This window comes from Micromys minutus (assembly GCF_963924665.1).
Source record: "Micromys minutus genome assembly, chromosome: 15".
Classification (NCBI taxonomy): Eukaryota; Metazoa; Chordata; class Mammalia; order Rodentia; family Muridae; genus Micromys; species Micromys minutus.
Genome location: NC_137984.1, coordinates 2,264,029 through 2,285,084, shown reverse-complemented (window position 1 = coordinate 2,285,084; position 21,056 = coordinate 2,264,029). Strand labels below are relative to the sequence as shown.

Genomic DNA, 21,056 nt, shown 5'->3' with positions numbered 1-21,056 from the left:
TTAAAATGTTAAAAGGTGGAAGAAAGAGGTAGCTCAGTGTGTTAGAGCACTTGCTTCTCCTTAGAGGGTCCAATATCCTTTCCCAGGATTCAGAGGATCTTCTCTTCTCTTCCGGCTTCTGCTGGCAACCACTGGTGTGTGCATACTCTAACATACTACTAAAAATAAATTGTATTTAAAAATGCAAGTTAGAGGCAGGTGGATCTCTGAGTTTGAGGCCAGCCTGATCTACAGAGTGAGTTCCAGGGCAGGCAGGGCTACAGAGAAACCTCATCTCTGGGGTGGGGAGTGGGGTGGAGTGAAAGTCTACTGTGTAAAGAACCAAAGGTACAGAAAATAACTATCCAGAACAAGTCATAATTGCATATGAATTAAAATTCTCAATGCTGATACAGCCCCTCTAATGTACACACTTTTTTTCATCCAGAACTAGAGAGATACCCAAGAAGTGACTTACATGGCAGGGCAGCAAAGTACACCCTGTGCTCCACATCATACCCACCAGAGCTTTGTAAGATTCTACTGAAGATTCTATAATTCCTGATAATTTACCTGTTATCTATGGCTACCTTCAAGCACATTATGGAAAAAGTTCTCTTGTGGCAACAGACTCCAGGTGACCTTTACAAAGAAAATCCTATCTTAGTCTAGAGGCGAGATTCTATGCAGAGGCATACTGACTATCAACACTTTAAACTGATTTTAAGTTATCGATGATAGAATATTCTCATCAGGAATGCTAGGCAAAGCATCTTAACAGGATGCATAACTAAATTACTCATTCATGATCCCTTACAATTAGGCATAAAATGTATCTACTAGTTTTTCAGTAACAGTATCCCTACAATGCAGAATGACGGAAACTCAGTGAATGCTGGGAGGAAATTGTGAGCGCGCCTGCAGGAGTGTGCATGCAGACAAGAGTACAGTCCTTTGCCTTCACACACAGCGCTTGCAGAAGGACTCTTACCTCTTTGAACAGCTTCGTAGGCACGGCCACAGCTCTCTCTTCCTCCAGGTAGGATGTCCAGCACCAGGTTTTCTTGCCTTTAGGAGGTAAGCCTGAAAAACAACAAACAAATGACAACGGAAAGCTCCAGGAAGCCCTTCCTTCTGCAACCACTAGGATTTCAACCACTAGAATGCTCTTCCCTTCCTACGGCTGACATGTCTCTCCTTTTCTGGTCCCTCTTCCAGGGGAACAACAACTGGGAAGCCAGTGAAGCACAGGGAACAAACTTGGTGTACATGAAAAGTCCAGCAGGATGCCCAGAGAACCTACAGAAAGTAAAATCTTACAGAAACAATATGGCTCTATGTACTGTTTGTTCCCACGCCGTGGAAGGCTGGGAAAAGAATAATGCATTGAGTGATTATCGAATATCTGCCAATCTTGAAAATGAAATAAAAATTGGTGTGGTGACAAGAATATTCAATAAGTGCAAAAAAAATGCATATGTAATAAAAGTCAGAAGGTTCCAGATTAGATGTGCCAGGGCTGGAACAGGGAAGGGATGTGACAGGCTCACTAGGAGCAACACTGGAAGTGTTTGTGAGTCCACAGGGATGTGTAAATCCTTTTGGGAGCACATTACAGAAGGGAATTTACAAAAAAAGAAATAATGCCTGAAAGGGTGAGGTGTAGAAGAGCCACCGCTTTAGAATCTCATCCTGAGAGGGTTTTAGGAGGAAAGGAGAGGGAAGCTGAAGGAGGAAACAAAAACTCCACACAGTGACCAGGGGATTCAATTTACTTCCCAACCAACCAACCAAACAAACAAACAGAAAGATGTCTTAAAAGGCATGGACGTTCTGCTGTGAGCAAGAGACAGGTGGACATATTTTCAACTCCTTCTGGGAGATTATTGAAACAAGCCTGTAGTAATGCTGGGCTGTATAGATCTCCACTGACCCTGAGCAAAGACCTGGCAGGACAGAGGCATCAGGCTATGTGGCGTGAAGCTGAGAGGAGCTCATGTGGAAATGACCAGAGATCCGATCCCAAAATGGAGAAGAGTTTATCTAACCAAACAGCAAGGGAGAAAGCCTGAGAGTTAGAGTCAATAAGATGTGGCTTTAAGGAAAGGGGAAGAGGCGGGACCACACTAGGAGGATGTGCTTTGAGAGAGCACAATAGAACATGTGAAATGAGCAAGAACAGAGGTTTTGGCAAAGGGGCAGAGAGGCAGGAACTACCTACCATCTTGATGGCTATACTGGTATATAAAAGATATATACGTCCCATACGTACGTGGCAACAACTTGAAAATTAGCTAAGCTTTCCTAAACTGCTACCTCAAGCCTTCATTTTTATGGAGAAAACCATACCAGAGAGAAACTCAGAGGTTCCCTGTGACTGTGGAAAACATAAAAGACTGATCTGCTTCTGTAAAGCATTTTCAGGGCCACTGAGTTAGCACAGCTTTTCCAGCATTAACTCACCCTGCTTTAAGACGGCTGAGTCCCCACGCCTTTTCCTTCTGGCTCTCTGAGAACCCCTCAGGATCCTTCCATCTTGTTTGTTCTCCTACAGCAAGAAAGGAAATGTTTTGAATTTACAGGTTCGTGAGGTTGGTCTCCAGGAAAACTTTGAGGTCTGTCTCAAAGCTTTTTGCTGTGGACCTTTGTCTCTGTGTCCCTTCCTAACTCTTAAAAGCAATGCTATGGTCCACTTGAGACCACGTTGGTTTTGAACTGAGTCATTACAAGAGAGCAATTCCAGTTGCTCTTTGGAAGAGCTCTCCTGAAAACACATCCTAGTCTTAGCTCTAGGTCTGTGCCCTACTCTCCTCAGACCTCACTGGTCCTTTCCGCAGGCTTACTGCTGATGTCTGCATCCACTTGACCTCTGCTCCTCTCTAGCCTGGAGGTCTGAAGGTTATTTATGTGTGTGAGGAGGGGTATGATTTGGTACTAAGAGTGGAGGACAGCCCTGTGTGTCATTCCTCATGCTCTTTCCATCTTCCTGTGAGTCAGGATCTCCTAGTGACTGGCACTTCAGGCCAATGAACTCCAGGAATCCTCCTTGCCTCCACAGCCTCAACAATAGAATTAGAAGCAGGATCTATCTACCTAGCTTTTTGCACAGGTCCTGGAGATCTAAACTTGGGTCCTTATATTCACAGGGCAAGTGCTTTACTGACAATCATCTCCTCCATCCCTTGAGGTCATCTGTACCCTAAATAATCTCACTGGCCATATCTAGCTTCACCTTTTCCTAACTTCATGTTTCCAAATTGCTGCCTAACAATTTTGAGATATGTAAGTACCAGTCACAACAAACTCTACACGCCCCAAGGTCTGCTGAGCCTTTTCTTCATCCACCCTTGCCTTCACATTCCAGACACTTGTTCAATCCAGAAATCTACAATTCATAGAATCCCTGATTCTTTCCTTCTCTTATAGCTCCTCAAACCCTACCTAACTCTAACAAAATCACCTAACTGTTCCTAATTCTTACATGACCCTCTATCATGTAGGAGCTATCACACTGCAAGAATATCTAATTGCTTTCCCTGACTCTTCCCTTGGTTACCTGGGCTAAAGCAAACTGGCCGTGCCAAACAAATCAAATGCACCATCCCCTTGCCTTTAACTTGCCAGTGTCTTCCCACTATACCCAGGAAGCCATACGGTTGACCTGATCCAATCACAGTAACTTCAGCTTCCTCCTTCTGCTCCGCCCTAACCCTCTGTGCCCCTCCTACATAATGTGCTGCCGTTTTCCTCACGTTGGGTAGACTCCCTTAGATGCTGCGTCTTGCAGGGTGCTAAAAGCACACAACTGGCTCCTCCTTACTGGTCACATCTCAGTGTTCCCGGCTTCCTTGTAGCCCTCCCCTAACCTAAAGCTGTTCGGCCAGTCCTGCTGCTCTATGCTAAATGCCGACATGACACTAAGGAGAAACTGCTATCTCTCTGGTTCATTTGCTTCTTGTGCCTCCTTAGCCAGAGCACAATGTCTTTAGGAGGAAGGACCTTATTCCTGCTACATGTCTTACTCCTCCATATTGCTCGTCCACTGAATAACGGTATACAATCTCCGGACAGAAATGATCCATGAACTAGCACTCACTGACTCCAGAAAGATCTGGTGGCCAGCGGCAGCCCAAGTTGACTGCCCATGCTTCCGAATGGACACGTAAGGGACACTAACCATTTCGTCATCTCTCTCTTCTCCATCCTCCTTGGAGTCAGCCTTCAGAGATAATTTTGGTTTTTTCTTCCGACTACACTTAGGATCCTCCTCGTCATTGTCTTCTCCTCCATCTCGTTCTTCCTTCTGATCTCTGTTGTGTTTATAACCCCAAGACAGTGACGGGAAACAGTATCTATCAATACATGTGGACTATTGATGCAAAGATTATTTTTAAAAAATTGCTCTCCAGAGGAAACATTTAATTACCAAGAAGTCCACAGGCATTAGCATATCATACATATAGGGAACATTAAATCACAGTTTATAGATCTGTCTTTATAGAAACTGGAAATTGTTTTCTATATTAATGTCAAAGGGGAACTAGCAATATATATGACATAGATTCTAATGAGTTTATAATTACTTGTCTGCCACAATAATAAAAGAATCAATTATTTACAGATGCTGTGTTTCCAGGGCAACTGGAAACCAAAGTCCTACCAATTTTAAGATTGGCATGTCCAGTAGAAAAGACAAATGGTAAATTTGTAAAGAATCAGTTTGCCAATACAAAACAATCAGCAATTTCTATATTGATTAGGATATGTGGGAATCTCCACTAAAACATAAAAGCCAAGGAACTCCACAGATGGCTCCATGGCTAAGAGCAATGGCTGCTCTTCCAGAGTACCCAGGTTCAATTCCCAGCACTTACTGATGGCTCACAACTGTCAATAACTAGAGTTCCAAGGGAACTGAAGATCCTTTTGGCTTTTGAGCCATGCCCGTCGTGCATGAATACACATGTAGGCAAAGTATCCATAGAAATACATTTTTAAAAATTAAACATTAAAAAATAAGTGTCAAGCCATTTGTTATATGCAAGAAATACAGATTTTTGCTCCTAAGCTGCACTTTGTTAGGTAGTCCTCAGATGGGCTGGTGGCACAGCATTTACTGTATGTCCACTGAAGTCATCCAGTGAGGACCAACTACATTATCTCTGGTGGACATTTCCAAAGAGCTGACTCCCACCTGCTCAGGGGTACCTTTGTTCTCTGTATGGTGTTTCAACAGTTACCCAAGGACTCTGGAAACATAAACAAGTGAGTTACAGGTTTGAGGGGGAGAGATATCCTGATGGCACACAGTCTCCTCAGAGACTACAATCTGGTCTCTGGTCCACTTCAGAGATGGAGGGAAAGGGACCTACTTGTCTTTGGCATGGCGAGAACAGCTATGGCTGCAGTAGTTTCCTCCAGAAAGACACTCCTCCCCACTGCCGTACTGACAGCACTTCTCACAGAACTGAAGCCCGTCTACTTTGGACTGCTCCTTCAGCCTGAAGGGTACCCCAGTCTTCTCGGAAAAGACTGGAAGATGAAAAGAAGAATGTTAAACCGTGCCAGAAGGCACCCTAAAGAAAACTTTCTCTTCTACCAATTTTGTTAGCGACACGACACAGAATAATGTTTGTTGAATGAGTCCGTGATTGAACTATACAGTTGGGGCTGTGGGCTAAGCTTGGCAGGAATCAGCTGAATCACTTGAAAAAAAAAAAAAAGATCTTGAAAAAGGGCCAGCTGTGAAGGCGCTCACATTTAATCCCACCCTGTGGGGAAACAGAGGCAGGCAGATTTCTGAGTGTGAGACCTACTTGGCCCACAGTGAGACCCTATCTCACTAGTAACAAATCTCCAAAAAGGATAAATATGAGACCTTGTCTTTCTCTACAGAGTTCAAGTTAGAATAAAAAGAAGTTACTGGATTTCAGGTAATACTATTAATCTCAAAGTTCCAATCAACTTCATCAATCTTGGATAAAGCTAAAAAGATCATGCGTGTTATTTCATGTTTACAACATTTTGATGAGTTTTTTTTTTTAACTTAAGTTGACTAGATTAACACATGTAATTTTTAATGTAATCGATCTCCTGGATCATAATTATCCAAACCATTTAGGACCTCACATTTCCTTCTGCCCGAATCATTCAACAAACATTTATTAGTCACCAATTTATACTGGACACTGGTTATGTCAGTACAGCCCTCGTCCAAGAAAGCTCACAGGCTAGAAGAGAAACCCCACAGGAAGCCCAGTGCTCAGAACCATGTGGATGCATGCAGTCACAGAAGTCAAGCAAGTTCTACAACTGCAGAGGGAGAAGGGGTTCACCCATCCAGGGTTAAGGTCGGTTAAGAGTTTCTGACACAGCATCTCAAAAGGGCTTTTAAAGCCAAGGGAAAATAGACAAAGAAGGAAATGACTTCTAAATCAGAAAACAAACAAACAAACAAACAATACAACCAAATGAACACAGCAAGAACAAATCTGGAAAGCAGAAACCACAGGATGATCTGGGACAGTGACATGTAGTTCCCCCTACTGCTTGCAGGGCCAGAGAGCACAAGTCCCAGAGAAGGCGACAGAGTTGGGAGATGATGCAAGCAGGTCTTTAAAGGCTTTGCTAGGTTGGCAAAGGCCATGAGAAATGAACAAAGTAGCAGGTGAGCAGTCTACATAAGTTCCGCTGACTTCAGCGTGCAGGATAAATCGGGAAGGGTGAGTTAGAAGCTGTGATTATTTGAGAGCTTTCTGTGATAGTCTCAGTGAGGGTTAGAGGCCTAAAGTAAGGCAGTTGTGGTGATAATAGGAAAAGCCAGATCTGAGGCATATTTAGGGGATAAAACCTGAGAGCATTAGGGAGCAGAGGATGGAAGAAACAAATTCGGAATGACTCCTTGATTAGTCGATTATGCACCAGGTAGACAGTGCCATGGTCAGCTGAAGTACGGGTTACGGAGGAAAGAACAGGTTTAGGGAAAGGGAGAAAGAAAAAGAAAATAAATTGCATTTCAGACGTGTTTGAGGTACCTGTGGGACATCCAGGTGGAGATGTCCAGTAGGCAGGTGGAAATGCGGGCCTGGAGCTGGGGGGAGAGGGCGGGGCTGGAGATAGATTGGAGTCGTCAGCATATACGTGTAACTTACAACCATTGGAGTAGAAAAAAAATATAAGAAAGTGCCAGGTGTTTTGGCTAAATCACCTAGGAAGGCCATTAGCAACTTGGCTTACTTGATTGTTTGCAATTAACCTTGTGCTATCACAGATCTGGCATTAGAAATGAGGCAGCTTACAGTCACTTTACAATATAAGGTTCCTATCTGTCTCTTTACAAAATTGATGTAGGGACACGAGACACAGAAGCAACCCAGGGAAAGCACTTGGTGAGGAGACCGTAGCAGCAGACTGGTGGCCTTACCGTCCTGAGCGGTTGGGACCATCCACGTGGTAGTGGCCGTCGCTTTCTTCACACTTTCCATCTCGCTTTCGTCAGTAATCACTTCTAAAGCTCCGAACTCGTTTACCCGAAACTGGCAGGAAGGTGGAGAAGAGAGAAATTTACAAGGATACTCCTGGAGGTGTTCTTTATTTCACTGAGCACCAGCAGGCTTTCAGCAAACTAGCTACCAGCTAAGAATGGAACAATCCTACCTCTGATGAACGTTTTAATAACAATAAGCCCTTTTGTTTTATAAATTTGGGGTTGAAAGGGATTGGACCTTAGACTTAGGTGTCACCACAGCCATGCGCAGAGAAAGTGGCCCAATACTTGTAATTGGCATCTCATACAAGACTGTGTGCAGGAGGCTTCACTCAGAGATCTCTGGTCTGGCTAGGTGTGTGGGTTCAGGCAAAGGAAGGAAGACTCAGGCAGGGAGGGAGAATGACTCCTACATATTTGGGGGCATGGTCCTGCTTCTACAAGACTGGTCTGTCTTGACCAGTCTAAGTGACATGTGGTCACAAGAGCCTGGAAAACCCCTATCTGATTTTATTCTCAGAACTAAAATGAGCCTAGAGAGAAAAATTCTAAACCACACAGCCAAAGACCTCTCTCCTAAAACCACTGTATGAGAAGCCATGACTTCTGAATCCAGACTAGCTTGCCAGGGTCTCCAGGGAGGAGCATCTCAATAGATGGATTGTGTTAACCCGAGACATAGGAACCACACCACACCAGATTACATTCATGGTTCAGGCATTTGTAATAGCAGTAAAATCAGGAGACCCTAAAAACTTTTCTCCAAATCATCCCCATTGTAGGGGCCACTGTTAGAGTTAATACTCCCTGCCTTGATTGCCTCTCCAACTAAGCCACCTGGGTCCCCCAGTGGCCTCCATCAAGGGATGAGCTTAGAGCCCTCACAGCTGGTGCTCCAACACATCCGCCCCTCCGAGGTCCATGGAACACCTGTGTTCTCAGGGCTCAGAGAGGAGAGTATTGCAAGATTTGAGGACAATTAACAAAACCGTGAGTCTGGGGCTCCCCAGAAAGAGGGTCACCACACCTCCCAGACATTCCTAACAAGGTTCCCCTATTAGCAATAGGCAGATCTTCATTATAATGAGGTACCTAAAGGCCTGGAGGCTTAGCCAATTGACCTTTCTTCCCAGACACTCCTTCCTGCAAAAGTATTTAATCTCAGTCACACCCTGAGAAGTCGGGATACAGTTTTATTCATCCACTTTCCTCCATGACAATAAATGCCTTAGAACCATGGGCTGTCTCTTTCCATCCGGACCCACCATCAGTAGAGAAGCCCTTCGCTTACAGAGCAGCGGACTAATCTCCCATAGAAGACCTCTCTGTACTGAGGCCGCCATTAAACCCAAGCCAACTGCCAATAAGCCACGGGACCAGCCGGAGTTCCCCACTTTGCTCTGGGCCCCGAGCTAGATCCTATGCACAGGCAGGTCCCACACTGTTCTCAGCTCTTCCACGGCATCCAGCTGCAGGGGAACTTCTGGCGGTGATTTTGGGAAAGCAGAGAGCAGATCCCTTTCCTAAGTGGTGGTGTTACAGCTCTTATGACAGAAGCTCTCAGATGGAGTAATTACTGCACACCTTTATTCCTTCTGGATAGGGTTCTTACATACAGTTTTGGGCCGGGTCAGTGTCTAACAGCAGGTGCTTCCTATTGGCTTGGCCTGAGAGTTTGGGAATACCTCATCTACATATTTGGGGGTGTGGTCCTGCTACTTCGTGACTGGTCTGTCTTGAGCCTATGCCACCTGTGGAAGAGGGGCTTGGGGCGTTGCCCTAAGTGATTGATCAGTCTCAAACCTCTCTACAGGGGGCTATGGGAGGCTGTAGCTATGCAAGAGGGACCTGATCTCCTGGGAATCAGAGTACCTTTCACATCCCACAGCCCCACAATCTCAGACTCATTTCTACTAAGATTTTTATTTATTTAATACTATTATTTATTTAGCAAAGCTACTACAGGAGAATTCTCCCCACCACCACCCCCGTGCAGAAACTGATTAATCTCACTAAAGCAGGGATAGTTCAAAGAGAAGGGCATAATGGCCATTCACCTTTCTCCTTACAGTCCAAGATGAAAATGCATAAACTATGCCCACCCTAGCGACACATACCCATTCTTTCATCAATCTCAACATTCTCCAGTTCTCCCAAGCAACTGAGAGATAATGAAGAAATACCCCTAAGACCTGGACAGCTCTACCGCTTGCCAGCAGGGTCACTGAAGAGGAAAGATGGCAGCTGCACATGACGCAGGTTTCGGCACCAACTGGCTTCTATTCACGTCGCAGGCTACATCACTGCTATTGTCCTACGGCACGGATTCTGTTCTTTCTGACTAAAGAATTCATGGATCTAAATGTTTCCTTCACTCCTTATAGTTTCCATAAAGCAGAATAGCAATCAGGATTCGTGGGTGTTAGTAAGAGATAATTACATATATTTATATATGTATAAATATACATATAATTATATGTATATATATTTATACATATATATGCACAGGCGTGTGTGTATGTCTTCCACACACATTGTATAAAGTCATTAAATACTTTCTAGACAGAATGAATTGAAATAGTTTAGAAATGTGAGAATTTTTTTTTTTTTTTTTTTTTGCTCTATTATGTATTCTGGATACAAATTCACAGGCAATATGTATAGCATAAATAGTGTTCATGTCAGTTCAGAAAATAGTAAAAGTTAATTTTATGGACAAGAACTAAAAGAAACTCTTTTGAAAAAAGAAAACTTAAAGTTAAAAAAAAAACCAAAAACCTCAACTAGCAACTCTTCAAAGTAAGGCTGACAGTACCATCTACTGGGCAAGAGTAGATAAAACAAGTCACCTCGATCATTATTTAATGATATTAAAGAAAGTGATACAAAAATCAATTCTGAGTTTGGATGTTGTTCTTTGAATAGACAAAGGGTGAATCGCTAAGAAGGGTAATTCTTCTTTCCTTACTTGCAGGCCGCACTAATATTCTCTTCCCAGACAAGCGCAAGCTGTGAGGAACAGCACCAGACAGTTAGAGTGACACACAGGGTCCTAATGGCCGCTAAACCACCTTGCAGACGGGATCTCTGGTCGGAAACTGCAGGTCGACACTTAGAAGGGTTTGGCTTAAATACTCTTGGAGTTAAAAGGTAATAATATCTCTGCGAACACACTTAACCTTAGCCATCTTCTCCTCTGCTGATATTAATGACATAATTGATGGTCTATATACAAAGCAGACATGCCTTGTCACTTGGGGACACAGTGAACAGCCCTAAGCCAGAGAGCAAGGACAGAACAGGTATAAGATGAAGAAGCTATGTGCACACTTGTGAGTTTAGAATCCATAGGCTTTGACATCTCCTCAAAGTCACCCTAAACCCCTGAAACTTAGACAACATCTGCTCTCCCTGCGACTCCTCAACTCAGGGATTGAACCCTCAAAGTATGTTTACTCTATGCAAAATGACAGAGAGACTGAATTTTCTGGTGGCTTCTCTTATTTGGATTTCCTGTCTTCCACAACATGACCAGTGAAGAGAAATATCAGAATGAATAGATGTGCTGATATAACTGGATGTCCAGAGATAGGATTCCAGAAAGACTAATACATTTTCTTTTGTTTCCCCAATTAAACTCATGGGTTCTCAAAGTTTTTAATGAAACTTTGGAGTGATATATAATGTCTTAAGAGCTCCACTCTCCAGCTGAAAATATCAAATTATTAACTTTTACAAAAGCAGTTCATTAAGTGAAGAAAAGGTTGGCATGGCAGCTTTTTCTACATATGAATACATCCAGGTCAGTAATTAAAGAATAATGCCTCAGATGTCTGCAAATGGTGGCAAGGTTTTACCCATCTGGCTTGCCCTGGGCCACCTTTGTTGGCTCTATTCTCTATATTTGCTTGTAGGGGCAAAGGCCCTTGTCCCTCTTTTGGGGGTCTCTTTAATAATAGATCACTAAAAGAAATTGCTATGGTTCTGATTTCTATTGTATTACTTTTGATGTTGAAAAAAGTCCCTAAATTCCAATTACCAATGTGTTACAAGGGCAAGATGTTTGATCACTAAACTGTTTTAAACATTAATTGAGAAGGTAAAGCCATGCATTAAGAAGAGCTGGGTTTTACAGCTAGTTGTTGCAGGTCTGTTCTCTGATGAGGAGCAATTATTCTTACTAGATAAGATGGTATCGCTCTCAGGGGAGGATCTGCATTTTACCCAGGGACTCCAAAAGACTAGCTCCTTCTGACTCAATAGATTACTGCTCTCTGGAGAAATATTTCAGACACCATTAGAAATTCAGATCAACTTGCCTGCTTGCAGATCCCAGTCCCAAACTGGGATGCCTTGTCTGGACTCAGTGGGAAAGAATATGCCTAGTCCTGCAGTGATTTAATATGCCAAGTTTGGGGGATACCTGAGAGAGGGGGCTCCTCCTTCTCATCATTGGAGAAGGAAAGGGGGGATGCGATGAGGAGTGTGTTAGGGGGGACTGGGATGGGGTGAGGAACTGGGATCAGGAGAAAGAAAGAAAGAAAGAAAGAAAGAAAGAAAGAAAGAAAGAAAGAAAGAAAGAAAGAAAGAAAGAAAGAAAGGAAGGAAGGAAGGAAGGAAGGAAGGAAGGAAGGAAGGAAGGAAGAAGGGAGGGAGGGAGGGGGAGGGAAGGAAGGAAGAAACTAAAAAAGAAAGAAAGAAGGGAGAGAGAGAAGGAAGAAAGAAAGGAGGGAGGGAGAGAGGGAAGGAGGAAAGAAAGAAGGAAGGGAAGGAAGAAAGTAAGAAAGTAAGAAAGTAAGAAAGAAAGAAAGAAAGAAAGAAAGACAGACATTCAGGTAGAGAAAGTTCTCAGGCCTTGGAAAGCCCCTGCCAGGCAAACCCAGAGCCCTTACTCTATTAAAGCTTATTTGCATTTTCAAAGAACAAATTGTGTAAAGCTTCTGAAGCTTATTTACACAGGAATGCTGTGACAAAGCAGGACTAGTAGTGGGCACTTGCTATCTCTTGACCCCGTGACCTGCTGAGGTTCTGGCTCCTGGAAGCCCTGCTCCGGCTCTCTTCCCATGCACCTTCCCAGAATTCTTCAGAAACAGCATTTTCAACTCAAATGATAGCTGGTGTTTAATGGCTTCCGGGTCCCCGAAGCTGAAGGAAGTTCCCACCCTTCCAAATGCGTACCCTTTCCCTGTGTCTGTTGATCTTGGCATGCTGTCTTTGGACAGCACTGTGGCAGTGTTAAGAGAAACAGTTTCCATAATCACAGGGGTCTCCTCTGCCCCAGAGCTGCAGTAACTAAGTAACAAAAGACAGAAGAGGTTAAAGGAAGGGATGAGACAGCTACAGATAAGGTGCACCCTCCCGGTTACTTCTTATTCCTGTTTGTGCTTTATTTCAAACAATTACAGTTAATTAGCCCACAATGGATAGGACAGAGAAATGTGCCCAAGATAGGAGATGGGGAGGAAACAAAGAGGCACTGAGGTCAAAGGAGATGAGGCCAGAGAAATGTGGGAGCTACCCAGTGGAAGAGTCCAGGGGAAGAACTGAAGGAGCTGAGGGGTTTGCAACCCAATAGAAAGACCAACAGTATCAACTAACCCAGACCCTTTCAGGGTTCCCAAAGACTAAGCCATAAAGCAAAGAGCACACATGGGCTGGTCTGTGGGCCCCCAGCATATATGTAGCAGAGGACTGCCTTGTCTGGCTTCAGTGGGAGAGGATGTGTCTAATCCTGTAGAAACTTGATGCCCTAGGGAACAGGGGTACTGGCAGGGGTGGGGGCTGGTGGTAGGGAGCACCCTCTCAGAAACAAAGGGCAGGGGGGAAGGGATGAAGAACTTGGGGGAAACTGGGAAGGGGGCAATATTTAGAATGTAAATAAATAGAATAATTTAATTTTTTAAAACAATGGGAGCCAGAAAACCAAAACTCCTCAGGGGCTTGAACACAGAACACTCCAGGAACTCAAACTTGGCTATGAAGGACTTTTTTGCAACTACTTAGAAAGTATAGCCAGACAAATGGCAATTCGGTTAGCCAGAACCATAAGGCTGTTAACAAGGAAGGTTTACCCATTAGCCAGAACTAGGAGGCTGTTAGAGAGGAACGTTCTTTCATGATGGAAAAAAATCTACAGATGGTAGAACCTGTTCCCACAACAGGCTGTTATCAGAGGACAACTTCAGTAGGAAGTTGTAGGTACCACTGTTAGGACATGCACACACCTCTAAATACATGGGCCATTGAAGAGCTGCAGCCTGGGTGTTGTAAGGTGCCCAGTATAACATGCAAAAGCAGATTTTATGTATTATTCAGAATGTCAACATTTTAGTTTAGTTAAAAACAAAACAAAAAAAAACCCAAAAAAACATTGTTTAGTTACTTAACCAACCAAGACTTTGTTGTATGAAGTCCTACGCCACATAGTCAGTGAGATGGAGTGTCACAAAGCTTTTCTTGGGGAGTCCCAACATGTAGGATGATGTCAAAGCAATACATGATTGGACAGTGGAGAGGTAGGCGGAGGAAAATGTCTAGAAAAGACGGAAGAGGAGGGAGTAAGCGGGCGATTCCAGAGGAGAAAGATGAAAATTGATGTGAATGTTTCAGCACATCTCTAGATTTATATGGTTGTTATGATTATTCCTAAGGAACTCTATGGGTCAATTTATCTTATCTAGATGGGAAGTTTGTATCTTTGTCCATTGATTGTGTAGAGGGTTTGTGGATTGAGAATTTAACATATAAACTTGTTTGATAACTTAATGATTGTGGAGTCATGGTTCTACGGGGCGGTGGAGGAAAGCAAGTGAAAACAACATGCAGGAGTGATGGAGTGAACGGTGCCTGAGTTCTTAGAGGTAGCATTGAGCCGCTAAGATAGAGATACCCTGTGATGCCATGTGGTTGCACAGGAGCCAGCCCTAGTGCGGGGTAAAAGGCTTCCATTTTTTAATACTTACCTCAATAACAACACGTGTCTACTTAACCAAGATAGGGAGTCCAAGACAGACCAAAGTACAGATGCTACCACAGTTAAACTTGGTAAACAAATCTGTTGGGGTTACTTACAGGAGAAAAAAATTAATAAGACTCCAAGACAGTTGAATCACCAAAGCTCAACCCATCATAGCTGAGAGCTCACAAAGCTGGGACCTGGAGCCCAGAATACAACAATAGGTAACTCAACAGGTTGGAGAGGGTCCCTTCCAAATGATTCAGTTGATCTAAACTGCTTCCAGGCAGCTCTGCTGGCCTGATTCTCTGCAGTTCAGCTGGAATGGGAGTCTTCTTTGCGGCCTGACACTTCTGAGAAATACTCTCAGCTTTTATTGATTACTCTGGCAGGAAGGGGACTGGTGAATCTGATCAGTTTCAGGGCCTTCCTGTAGTTATTTTGAGTTGTTCACCATGTTCCTTAAGGAGCACGAAAAACTGTTTACATGTCAGAGGAAACCGTTAGGATACGCACCTCTAAACACATAAACCATAAAAGAGCAGCAGCCTGCCTTTACACAACAGATAGGCTACTAATATCAAATCAAAAGGATTATAAATAATATTTCTTGTATTTGAGAGACACAGAAAGAGAGAGAGGTATGCATGAGTTTTGTATGCACACACATGCTGGTTCACACACGATCTATACAATACAGAGACCAAGTAAATGTCTGTGCTCTGTTCTGTCACCCTTCACTTTATTATTTCATTGAGAAAAGCCCTCACTCTAAACCTAAAATTAGGCTGGTGGCCAGAAAGTTTCAGAAAGCCTCCTGTCTCCAACCCCCCTCCCACATCTGGCTGCTTTATCCATGGGTGCTGTGGGCTCAGACTTAGTTCCTCTGAGCCTTTCTTCTATTGTTTGAATTACTAAAGTAAGGTAGGTATCCAACTCTTTACCCCATAATTACATGAGTGTAAAAGTCATATCTAATAAGCCTGATACTAATACCCTAAATGACTTAATTGCCTATTATCTTAATAAAAATAATAGGTTAATTTCTAAAATCCATTGCTTAGAAAACTTTAAAGCAATCTCGATTTCTTAGAGATGGAAACTCCTCCATTTACCACCAAAAGCTAACTAAAAGAAATTATTTCATTGTGTACTGGAGATGTAAAAAGCATGACACCATGAAAATTCACAAGAACTATATGCTTATAGGGTGACAGAAAAAAGACAATTCTCATAACACAGTGTAAAGTAAGAATGCACAACCTGTATTTGATTGTACCCTTTAATCCACCGTCACAGATGTGAGTGTGAATTCTATGGACCCCCATTTCTCGAATAAAACTTACAATATATAAGGATTTTAAAGACTCATCCCACCACAATGTTCATAGCAGCTCTATTTATAATAGCCAGAAGCTGGAAAGAACCCAGATGTCCTTCAGTAGATGAATGGATACAAAAATTGTGGTACATTTACACAATACTACTCAGCTATCAGAAACAATGACTTAACCAAATTCTTAAGAAAATGGCAGCATCTAGAGAATATCATCTTGAGTGAGATAACCCAGTCACAAAAGAACAGACATAATATGCAGTCACTGATAGTGGGATGCTAACCCCAGAGGCTCGGACTGCCCCAGAAACAACTCACAGACTGTGTGAAGTCCAAGAAACAAAACAAAACAAAACAAACAAACAAACAAACAAACAAACAAAAACGTCATGCTCAATCCTTACACACCAAGAAAACATTGACTAATTCTGGGTTACATCCTGTTTTACATGTACTTTTTGCTCATTGTAACTAGTAAGACCTTAATGCAGAGTATCAAACCTTAAAAACAAAAAGAAAAAAAAAAAAGCCAAGCACTGACAAAAATGTATTTGTATACATTTATGCAAAAATGTTTAAAATTTTTTCTTTTATCTTTGTTTTTTAAAATAAAGTTTAAATATATATATATATATATAAGACTCATCCATAGGATTGCCTTTATTATTAATCACATGTACTTGGCAAGGATGAGGAGAGTTGCTATGAGGGTGAGAACTCTTAGCTTTCAGAAGGTCCCTTTGGAACTGGCTTTTCATGCAGCTGTGACCTGGCTGGCCAAACAAGAGTCTCCTGCAAATGCAGAACATGCTCTGAACTGAACTACCTCTCCAGTCCCTGATGTTAAGCAACTGGACAAAGTTCACATGCTGATATATGGCCGGCACAACTGGAGCTTGAGCAAGTCTAAGCTCAGCTTTCTACGCCTACCACACACCATGCAGGCAGGTCATGGAGAACGTCAGGCCAGCTCGAGTCCTGTTTGCTTTGTATTTCCTGACTTGACTACAGAGCTATCATGACCCAGAAGAATTAACTGATTTTTTATTTAAAGATTTATTTATATATTATCTACAAGTACACTGTAACTGTCTTCAGGCACACCAGAAAAGGGCATCGCATCCCATTACAGATGGTTGTCAGAAAACCAAAACTAGAAATTTCTTCTCTTTAATAATTTTGAGTAGATACAAAATGTGTACGGATGCTTATGAGTACCGTATGATATCCCCATAAACACACACAACATGTAATGTTCACATGAGGGAATTAGTAATCCCGCCTCCTCAAATATTTCTATTTCTACATGCTGAGAACCTTTGAAATTCTTTTTTTAATTATTTAAGTACATCACATATTACTTTAGACTCCAGTTACCGTATGGTATAAGGGACTGCCAGAATTTAATAGCTCTAACTATATGTTGGTACACATTTAAAAATAGTCTCTAGATTTCACTAAACCTCCCTGTAATAGTCTTGTTTCCTTGCTCTCATACGCTGGCACTTTGCCTCAATTAGACCTAAGCCAACCAACAACTCAAACGTTTTCCAACAGCAGGCAGATGTTTAAATTGTGCTTTTGAGGGATCGGTGAGGGCAGGGATTGGGCTAAGATATTTGTCAGGCAGCCATCAACAGGATCAGATTTTAAGAACCCTAAATTAGGGGCAAAAATTATTCTATTTGAGGCAGCGCAAAACAACAAATCTTCTACAGACGGCCAAGTGACAGCCTGTTAGAGATTCAGGGAGTTCAAACACCTGAGAGACCGAATGCAAACACAAAGTTTCAAAGGCCACAGGCCACAGACAGGTTCAAGGTCCCTGAGATAGGATCACAGCAAAACCACATTAGAAATGAGAAGCGGGGGCAGGTGGGAGCTTGCACAACTGTGTGCCATGGAGCAGCAGAGGTGGTCCTAATGTAGGCTCAGTAGGGCAGGAGACACACAGTGGGCCAGCACCTATACTGTGGGCAGACTGACCCATGAAGACTGGAGACACACAGTGGGCTAGCACATATACAGTGGGCAGACTGACCCATGAAGGGTGGAGACACACAGTGGGCCAGCACCTATACTGTGGGCAGACTGACCCATGAAGACTGGAGACACACAGTGGGCTAGCACATATACTGTGGGCAGACTGACCCATGAAAGGTGCCCTTCATATAAGATCACAAGAAGAGTGTGCTGGTGAATAAGTGATTAGACAAAATTCATATTTATTTTATAAATAACTTAAAGACAGTGAATAGTTTTTCAAATTTTTTATGTTATTTTATCCAGATTCTATATAAGGGCACTAGGACCCAGGGAATGTGGTTAACCACTCAAAGCTACAAAGCCAGCAATCATCATAATAGAAAGAAACAGATAGACGATCCCCCTCAAAGCTCTGGATGACTTCTTCAAACTAAAAACATACTAAAATATTCTTCAGACCCCCAACCCAAGGAATAGAATCTGGCAATCCATTTGTATTACAAGTTATCGTACACATTTATGACAGAATACACACACTGTATGAAGGCAGAAGACTCTATTTAATGCTTTGAGTTTTTACTTCATGTATATTCTCGCTGTTAAATAAGCCGGCTGCAGATACACACGCTATATAAAAAGGCAACTATATGTTCTTATTCATACTTTCCTTATATATAGCATACGTACGTATATACATATATGTGTATGATAAAGAAAGCCTACCTTTAAATCACTTCCTGGTAGAGTGCCCACACCATCCTTCCAGTCCATAACACTGAACACATCAAACTCTTGACCACTTGTAGTAGATGCCGACTCAGTCATGGTTTACTTTGTAACCTGGAAGAGGGGAGAGAGTATAAATGCTTCCCATGCACACTGCTCTAATTATCATGATCGCTTCTGCTCCCTCTAATTTCCTGATCCATCCATCTAAAAACAACCACTCCAAGGTGTGATGAAAGGGGCTGATGATGGAGAGCTGAGGCAGAGCACTCGCCTAGCAGGTATCAGGCCCTCCTAGCCCTATGTGTTTACCTTTGTGTTTACTTTATGGTGCCAGAAACTGCAGCCAGAGCTAAGAGAAACACTCGCTCCACCACTGAGCTATACCACCAGCTCTTTTCAACTTTTCTCCCTGAGCACGCACACCTATGATAAAGTCTGACTTAAAAAGTCAACGCTGTAAAGGACCAAGAACAACCACAGCTATCAAAGGCGTGTGATGTTCTTTCCTTGTTAAGATGAGAATTTCCACCTTTTCGTTTAAACAATTAATGTTCTGTTTGGCATACTCGACTCACCAACAGCTTTGCTACTGGAGCTGGGCCAATGTTAAGTAAAGTGAGGTTTACTTGAATATTAGCATTGTGCACATGGACAGTCAGTCCAATCACTGGGAAGACAGTCACCAAGTACCTAAGGGGCGGGGAGGTGGGCTTGTGTATATGCTATGGGCGGGGAGGTGGGCTTGTGTATATGCTATGGGTGGGGAGGTGGGCTTGTGTATACGATATGGGTGGGGAGGTGGGCTTGTGTATACACTATGGACTCACTGGTTCAGAAGGTTAATTCATTCCTAAGCAGACTCTTTCCATGCTACTTTAAAAAAAAAAGATTTATTTATTATATATAAGTACACTGTAGCTGTCTTCCGAGACACCAGATCAGGGCATCAGATTTCATTACGGATGGTTGTGAGCCACCATGTGGTTGCTGGGATTTGATCTCAGGACCTCTGGAAGAGGAGTCAGTGCTCTAACCACTGAGCCATCTCTCCAGCCTCTTAGGACAACTTTAAAACTCACGGATTGTTTGCTTCTGAAAGGTTCCATGTAATATTTAATACTGAGCAGTTACTAACCTCGAGTAGCTGAGCCCTCTGCTAAATATAATCTCAGAAAATGGAACCAGCAAATGGAATGTGGATTTAAAAGATCAGCATTTTCAGAGGGGAAATTGAGTCCGTTATTCTGTATCACTCTGTCTTATTAATCTACTAATTACACGTCTGGCCTGCAAACACAACAAACATGAATGTAACTTTTCGATAAGAAATCAAGTTTGACTGACCCAGTTGAAACACCAACTATAATACTAACAAGCTTCCCAACAGCCAAGACGTTGCCAAGAACGTGAAAAAGCAGTGACAGAAACGAGAACAAAGTAAGTACTTGATGAATTATGACAAGTTGGGAGATTTGCATAGTTCATTGGAAAAAATGTTCTCCAAATGATGAAGGTATAACATTACACTATGCCCAGCAGGGACTGGCCCAACTCTCAGATGAATACATTTTCACAGAGGGTGAAACCTAAGTCATTAGGTTTCAAATTGCACACCAATCCACCTCTATGAGAAATTGCTCTTTGTGGAGTTTTGCTGTGACATCAAAGATTTCCACTATTACTGAAAGAGAAGCAAAATATTCCTCTCTGTTCCAACCCTGTCTCTACATAAAACCAGACTTTCTTCATATGCTTCAGCCAAAATAACAGCCAGGGATAGCGGAAAGGCAGACACAGCATAAGAATCCAGCTGTCTCCTGTAAAGCAGGCATTAGAAAGGTTTGCCCAAGCCTAAGACCGCACCAACATCTCTCATTTATTACTACTATCATGTATTTGCTACCTTTCATAAAAATTGTATTTATGTATATTATCCTATGGTACGTTTATTATCAGTTTTCAGTAAGTAATCAAACAATCTACTTCAACACCATGAATATCAATATGCGCAGGATATTAGAAAAATAACTTTTTGAGTTTGTAATCATTAAGGAGCTTTGAGACCAAAATGCCTAAAAGTCACTGCTGTTCAGAATAATTTGCTTCCTCCACAGAGAAGAAATGGGGAGGAGCTCACAACCAACAAGCTGAACGTGGAACTTAGATCAAAGCACATTTACAAGTCATGAGACCCAATCATAAGACACCAACTCGCGGGCCACAGATTATTAAGAAAAACGATACTGGACAGAGTATCACCTTTTTTAAAGGTGGGATGATAGACAATAATGCGTATTTTTGTTTTATTTTCTTTATATTTTGTGCTTGTTGTCTATGAGGCACATGCATACCACAGCGCATGGATGGAGGTCAGACAGTAACTTGCAGGGACTCAGGTCTCTCCTTTTATCACTCGGGTTCAGAGGGTTGATCTCGGGATATCAGATCCAGTGGTATTGAGCCACCTCTGGCCCATTCTTTATTTTATCCAGAGACAGAGTCCCGAACCTTTGCTGGCCTCTAACTCATGAGCCCCATGTCTCTACTTCTATGTGCTAGGATTGCAGGGACATTCCACCATACTA

At 42.6% G+C, this 21,056-nt stretch overlaps 1 protein-coding gene across 1 annotated transcript in view; it reads right to left on the bottom strand.

The window, feature by feature from the left end:
- Nucleotides 1-21,056, bottom strand: part of L3MBTL3 (L3MBTL histone methyl-lysine binding protein 3) — a 97,453-nt gene that overhangs the window by 57,158 nt on the left and 19,239 nt on the right. The window contains exons 2-8 of the mRNA XM_080929167.1: nt 18,466-18,582; nt 7,403-7,514; nt 7,014-7,088; nt 5,352-5,511; nt 4,157-4,289; nt 2,443-2,527; nt 971-1,062 (exon numbers count right to left, since the gene is read on the bottom strand). Coding sequence (XP_080785293.1) covers nt 971-1,062; nt 2,443-2,527; nt 4,157-4,289; nt 5,352-5,511; nt 7,014-7,088; nt 7,403-7,514; nt 18,466-18,567 — 759 coding nt within the window. The 5' untranslated portion in view covers nt 18,568-18,582. The remainder of the gene's footprint in view (nt 1-970; nt 1,063-2,442; nt 2,528-4,156; nt 4,290-5,351; nt 5,512-7,013; nt 7,089-7,402; nt 7,515-18,465; nt 18,583-21,056) is intronic.